Source organism: Orycteropus afer, unplaced genomic scaffold (assembly GCF_000298275.1).
Source record: "Orycteropus afer afer isolate SDZICR_OR568_19922 unplaced genomic scaffold, OryAfe1.0 scaffold00003, whole genome shotgun sequence".
Classification (NCBI taxonomy): Eukaryota; Metazoa; Chordata; class Mammalia; order Tubulidentata; family Orycteropodidae; genus Orycteropus; species Orycteropus afer.
In genome coordinates, this window is record NW_006921590.1 from 27,688,440 (window position 1) to 27,695,959 (window position 7,520).

General features: G+C 39.1%; 1 protein-coding gene across 1 annotated transcript in view; it reads left to right on the plus strand.

Moving 5' to 3' along the window:
- ACP3 (acid phosphatase 3) overlaps window positions 1-7,520 on the plus strand; it is an 82,453-nt gene that overhangs the window by 45,049 nt on the left and 29,884 nt on the right. Inside the window, exons 6-7 of the mRNA XM_007937446.1 lie at window positions 1,969-2,061; window positions 5,545-5,677. Coding sequence (XP_007935637.1) covers window positions 1,969-2,061; window positions 5,545-5,677 — 226 coding nt within the window. The remainder of the gene's footprint in view (window positions 1-1,968; window positions 2,062-5,544; window positions 5,678-7,520) is intronic.

Genomic DNA, 7,520 nt, shown 5'->3' on the forward strand with positions numbered 1-7,520 from the left:
CTGATTAAAATTGAAGACTACAGTCTGCAGTATGGATTACACCTCAATATACAAAAAACAAAAATCCTCACAACTGGACCAATAAGCACCATCATGATAAATGGAGAAAAGATTGGAGTTGTCAAAGACTATTACTTGGTTCTACAATCAACACCAGTGGAAGCAGCAGTCAAGACATCAGATGGTATATTGTATTGGGCAAATTTGCTGCAAAAGACCTCTTTCAAGTGCTGAAGAGCAAAGATGTCTCCTTGAGGACTAAGGTGTGCCTAACTCAAGCCATGGTATATTCAATTGCCTTATATGCATGTGAGAGCTGGATAATGAGTAAGGAAGACCAAAGAAGAGTTGATGCTTTTGAGTTGTGGTGCTGGCAAAGAATGCTGAAAGTACCATGAACTGCTAAAAGAATTAACAAATCTGTCCTGGGAGAAGTGCAGTCGGAATGCTCCTTGGAAGTGAGAAAGACCAGACTTCGTCTCACCTGCTTTGGTCATGTCGTCAGAAGGGACCATTCCCTGGAGAAAGATATTATGCTTGGTAAAGTAGAGGGTCAACAAAAAGGGGGAAAGCCCTTAATGAGATGGATTAATACAGTGGCTGCAACCATGGGCTCAAGTATAGCAAGGACCATGGGGGATTATGGAGCTGTTATTTTTATGTTATTTTTCTACTTGGATAAATAACTGTGATTAATTTACTTGTAGATTTACTAATACTGGACCATCTTTGTGTTTTTTACAATAAACCCCTTTCTTTTAACATGCTGTTAAATTACTCAGTAATAATTTAAGTATGTTACATTGATATTCACAAGTTACATTGGCCTAAGATTTTCCCAGACAGTCTTTGTCAGTATCGATATTATACTTAATTCATCTTTTAAAAAATGGAATATTTTTTTTGGTCTGTTTCTATGGCCCCGTATATTGAAAATAACATTAAGAGTAACTTACTCTTTCAAGCTTGGTGAAATTCCTCCCTGAAATCATCTGGCCTTGGAGCTTTTTTGGGGGCAGTAGGGGTAGGGGTAGGGAACTTTTTAACAATTACTTATAAAATTTATTCTATGAAAATCTGTTTCATTCTCTTAGGATTAATATTGGAAAATTATTTTCTTTCCTAGAAAATTTATCCCCTTGATTCAGAAAAGCAATATCTTCAATACTCTTCTAAGAAATTACTGCCATGAATAGTGGAGTCAGATAGCTGAACATTGGGTCTCATTATTGTGAAAATCCAAGAATAACACAGACTCTAGCAGGATGATTTCATCCCACCCAGATTTCACATTTATAGCCAGATCCTGTTTCTATTGTTTTTTACTGAGCTGTGTTGAGACATGCCTTCCTTTCTCACCTCAGCCACTCATTTATATGTGAATTACACTTCCCTTACTTCCAAAAAAATTTGAATCGGTGTGCTTCCATTGATTCCAGGACAAGTCAGGAACATGTGGCTGTAAGCAAGCGTTTGTCAGCATTATTAATGTAATAATGAAGTGACCCCTTCTTGGGTTTCCGAGGTGGTATCTCTATGGAAGTAGATCTCCCAGTCTTCCTTCCAAGGAGTGGCTGGTGGGTTTGAACCTCCAACCTTCTGGTTAACAGTCAAATGCCTTAGGCACTACGCCAATAGAACTCCTTATGATCAATTACTATGTGTAAAATTCTTTGGGTTGCTATTATCACTATCAGTATTACTGGTGCACTTTTTTATGAAGAACAGAAGCTCTTAACAGGGGTGATTTTGCCCCCCAGGGGACACTTGGTAATATCTGGAGACAATTTTGGCTACCACAACTGGCATCTCAATCCTGGCATCTAGTGGGTAGAGACCAAGGATGTTATTAAACATCCTATAATGCACAGGAAGCCCACACGACAAAGAATTATCCAGCCCAAATAATAGTGCTGAAGATGAGAAATCTGGATATAGAAAATTTTTTCCTCTCTTTGTGTCTTTCAGGATTTTATAGAATCCTTATCAAAACTTTCAGGATACAAAAGTCAAGACATTTCTCAAATTTGGAGTAAAGTCTACGATCCTTTATTCTGTGAGGTAAAGAAAGAAATATCGAAGATTAATTTGCAATCTGACTTTGTGATGTATGCCTATTTCGAAACAGATTTTTTGCTGATGTGTTACTTATCTATCCTTCCTCTGTCATCGAAACATAATTCAAGACTTCTTTATATTGACTTGAAAATTCCAACTTCTTTATTCTCTCCGCTATTTATGTTTCACCCTTTAGAAAGTTGTTTTTCTTCCATGCCTTAGCACTTACTTACTTTTCAGTTGCTTGGGGTACTGGAATCCTGTCACGGATTTTAGGAGCCCTAGCAGTGAGGTTTTTTTGAGTAGCATAGTGCCTAAGGCATTTGACTGCTAACCAGAAAGCTGGTGGTTCAAACCCACCAGCCACTCCTCGGAAGGAAGACTGGGCAATCTACTTCTGTAGAGATACCGCCTTGGAAACCCAAGGAGGGATCGCTATGAGTTGGAACTGACTTGACGGCAGTGAGTTTGATTTTTGGTTTTTGGAGTGGTACAGTGGTTAAGTGCTCATTTGCTAACTGAAAGGTCAGCAGTTGGAATCCACCAGTGGCTCTGCAGGAGAAAGGTATGGCAGCCTGTCCCATAAAAATCACAGCTGTAGAAATCCTATGGGCAGTTCTATTTTTTCCTATAAGGTTGTTATGAGTTGAAATCATCTTGATGGCAATGGGTTTGGTTGATCACGCATTTTAATGAAAAGAAAAAAAGCAATGTTGTATAGAAAAAGAAACAAAATATCACTTGATTTTTAAAAATATAACTTAACAAGCAAATTGTAAGCCAGGCTATTGAATTTGGCTTATCAGGAAACTTTCTTCCTTGCTGGGCTAAACATAAGAAACAATCTTTGTAGCTACATTACTGTTTTGTTTTTCAAGATTATGTCTTGTTTCTTATTCACCATGCTCCATCTTCTGGCCAAAAGGAGTACTTTATATTCTACTTTCCAACCAGTTCACTAAATCCCAGGACTAAATTCTGACTGCCCATATTTGAGTGCCCAAATTCTGACTATTCATCTTTCCCTGATGTTGAGGTCATCACGAATGTCTGGGACAGCAGTTGGTTTCATAATTCTCCTTGTCCTTCCTCCATGAAACAGTTAATTGGCTCAAGTATATGCTACTTTCCTAATGATTTCACTTTGTCATCAGCATTTGTTTCAGTGAAGATTTATTTGCCTTATGAAAGAGCCTTCAATGGAAACAAGAGCCTATATTTTGATTCCCATCTTGATATTTTTTTCTTCTTTACTCAGTTTGATCTGAATTATTCCATAATGTGGCCGTATGTGGTATAGTTTTCATCCCCTCCTCATTCCCTCTGTAGGTCATTTCACGTTGCTATCCTCTTTCATGAACTCTCTCTCGATCCTACCTTTGAAACCGGGGGAATCATAATCAACTCTCCATACTCATTGCCATTGAGTCAGATCCAACTCACAGAAACCCCTCCTTGGGTTTCTGAGGTGGTACCTCTATGGACATAGATTGCCCTGTCTAGATGGTAATAAATATTGCCCTGCTCTACAACTTTTTCATCCATGTAGCAAATATTCACCAAGGTGCAAAGTTCTGTGAAGAGTCTGAACTAGAGTCTAACGGGGGAAAAACTAAAACTAAAAATAATCCTCTACCACTGAGTCAATTCTAACTCATAGTGACCCCTTAGGACAAAATAGAACTGTGCTATAGGGTTTCCAAGCCTCTAAATCTTTACAGAAGCAGACTGTCTCATTGTTTTCCCACAGAGCAGCTGGTGGGTTCAAACAACCAATCTTTTGGTTAGAAGCTGAGTGCTTTAACCACTATGCCACCAGAGCTGCTTGATGGGAGCAAGAGATATATTATTGAAAGCTCTAGAAATACATTGCCTTCCGCAGGTCTTTACATGGCCTCTCAGGCAGCTCATTCAGTTTTTAAGGAAGCATTGCCAAACCCTGGTAAGTTTATCTTTCACCAGGTTTCACTTTCCACACAGGTTTGTGAAAGATTTTTAAACCTTTTCTGAAGGAATGAGGTAAGTTTTTCTGTTCTGCACACTGAACTCTGCAAATACGAATCACCCATTGATCCAGAGTTAAATCAAAAGCTATGGACTTGGCAAGAAAGGACAAATTGGTTTTTCTTCTAAGAATCATTGTCACTACTTATCACAGTATAAAATTTCTAGAAAGAATTAGCAGGACAAGGAAGACTAGACCCAGTAGATCTTGTGGGGTGAAAGAGGCTAAAAAGTCAACAAAGAGATCAGGAGACAACTTAGTCAGTTGGCATAACACAGTTCACAAAGATAATGTTCTACATCCTAGTTTGGTGAGTAGCATCTGGGGTTTTAAAAGTTTGAAGTACAATGATTAGTCTCTACTCATATGGACAGAAAGAGAACAAATGAGATCAAAGGCTCAAAAAGAAACTAGTCCATGGGACTATTAGCCCACATGAAGCATAACTTCTCCTAACCTGAGACCAGGAGAACTAGGTGGTGCCTGGCTACCACAACCACCTTTCTGATCAGGGACACAATAGGAGGTCCCAGACAGAATAGAAGGGGAAAAAAAACAACAATAACCTAACTGCCCTCAAGTCAGATGCAACTCATAGTAACCCCTCCTTGGGTTTCTGAGGCGGTATCACTATGAAAGTAGATTGCCCAGTCTTCCTTCCAAGGAGTGGCTGGTGGGTTTGAACCACCAGCCTTCTGGTTAGCAGTCAAATGCCTTAGGAACTACACCACCAGAGCTCCCCAAGAAGAAAAATATACAGAACTGAAATTCTTAAAAACAACCAGACCTACTGGACTAATAGAGACTGGAGGAACCTCCAAGAATATCACCCTTGAACATGGAATTGAAGCTATTTCTGTAGGTCGCCTTTTAGTCAAATAATACATTGGATTATAAACAATATCATCATGAATAACGTGCTCCCTTAAACAAGTAAGTATATGAGACCAAATTGTCAACATTTACCCAAAAGCAAAGGTGAAAAGACAAGGAGGGGAAGGGAAGATACATCAATGCAAATAGAACAGATAGAATAGAAATAATGAGAATGCTGACACATTGTAAAAAATTACCAATGACACAGAACAATTTGTGTACAAATTGTGTAGTATGTTATGCCAATTGAGCTTCATGTCCCCTGCGATCATGGTCCTGAGCCCTCAGGGTGGTTGGCTGTGGCCAAGAAGTTATCAAAATTTTGCCCCTGGTTAGCTGTAGTGTATATTTGGACATTTTTGCAGCACTTACAAATACATATGTAGAATATTGTCTGTCAACTTTGTTGGCAACCTTATATATATATAGTCATGGGTATAGTCCCTTTTGTATAAAAATTGTTAAAGGGAAACTTAATTTGCTGCATAAACTTTCACTTAAAACAATAAAATATTATTGTTAATAATATATTTTTTTAAAGTCAACAAAGAGGACAGTCAGAAATAAAAATATATTCATATTTTCTTCCCTTTTCTTTGCTACAGAGAACTCACAATTTCACTTTACCTTCCTGGGCCACTGAGGGTACCATGACTAAGTTGAGAGAATTATCAGAATTGTCTGTCTTGGCTCTCTATGGAATTCACAAGCAGAAAGAGAAATCTAGACTCCAGGGAGGTAAGTATACAATAAATGAGAAGAGCAAATTAGATTTTCAATTGGGCGACCTTGGTCTGAGTCCTCCTACCACCCATTAGCTATGTGACTTCTGACAAGTCACTTCATCTCTCTTGCTTCAGTTTCCATTCTGCAAAATTGGAATAACAATGAGTCCTATATTGTAAGGCTACTGTGAGGATCAAAATGAATTAATGTACTAAAAAAAAAAAAAAATTACCCAGCAGGATACAGAACATGTGTAGGGCCAGAGCCCAGGAAGAAATCAATCTCATGAACTAAACCAACAAAGAATGCAGAGGGCAGCAAATATGCCTTGTTGGCTGCATAATTCCTGGCCCACCAGGTGCTAGCAATATGACTCAATGTCATGCCCCATCAGATGGTGGAGATGAATTTCTGATTTATTTCCCCAAACCTAGTTAGGATGGACTCAGGAATCTAGCCCCTTGTGATTGAAACTGCAGTTCATGGACTGGCAGCAGCAGCAGCACCTAGCAACTTGCTAGAAATGCAGACTCTCAGACTCCAGTGAGATCGGCTGAATCAGAATCCACATTTAAATGAAATCCTCAGGTGCTCTGTGAGTACCTTAAAGTGTGAGAAGCACTTCTCTAGATGCATGAATGGTGAAGAAAAAAGCAGAGAAAGCTAGGCAGTAGTTGACAATAGTCTGCTAATAGATTAGGGTGTGTGTGTGTATGTGTGTGAGTGTAAATAAGAGATGACATTTATCCCAACAGCCTGCTCATATTCCTTCTTTTACTTCCTTTGGTAACTGTTGTTGTTGTTGTTGTTTGCCGTCAAGTCGGCCCTGATTATATTATATTTGGAGGAAGCTGCTTCTCTACGGGTCTCAGTTTTCCCATCTGATGAGTGGATAACTAGATTTTGTCTATAAGATCCCTTCCCTGAGGTCCTCTCCTGGCCTTGCATTCTAAAGGCTGGCACTTGTGTGAGGGTGCTTGGCCCAATTTCTGGAGGAATTCCAGAAATGTGATTGATAAGTCATGAAATTGTTTCCTAAGTGGTACCTAGCAAAACACAAGCCCAGCCTACTGGTTAGATCTGACTAGGCAAGTGAGATTTGTCAATTGCATGCTTGTTAAATGATGAAGTGGTTGAACAGAATCCTGCACAGAAATCATATAGCCTAGGTGACACAGAGTCACATGACAACATCAGGACTTGGACCAGCATCTTCTGACCTTTGCCAAAACTTCTGTTCTACCAGCTGCTTCCAGGGGTAACACTGTTCTGAAAAGATTCCTCCAACACATACACACAAAGAAAATCCCTGACACTGAGGAAGAAACAACTGGTCAGTCCTATCAGTGTTAATATTGAGCACTCTTCCTGCTTTAGATCAGGGATTGGCAAACTATCGTCTGCAGACTGAATCTGATTGGCTGTCCATTTTTTTGTAAATAAAGTTTTATTGAATCACAGCCACACAGATTCATTTACATACTGCCTATGGCTGCTTTCAACAGCAGAGTTGAGTATATGTGACCAACAGACCTCATTAGCCTGAAAAGCCAAAAATATTTATAATCTGGACCTTTACAGAAAATATTTGGTGATCCCTGCTGTAGCCTAATAGTAAGCAAAGTAAAGTTTATATTATAAGATGAATGGTATTTTGTCTAAATTATGCAGGTCTAATAAAGAATGTTTTCTGAACACTTGATTGTACTCATGAGGAATCTGTACCTTGACCAGGAGGCTGTCATTCGAACGGAACAAGGGGACACTACATGGTTTAAAATCAAGGAGGGAGTGTGTCAGGGTTGTATCCTTTCCTCATACTTATTCCATCTGTATGCTGAGCAAATAATCCAAG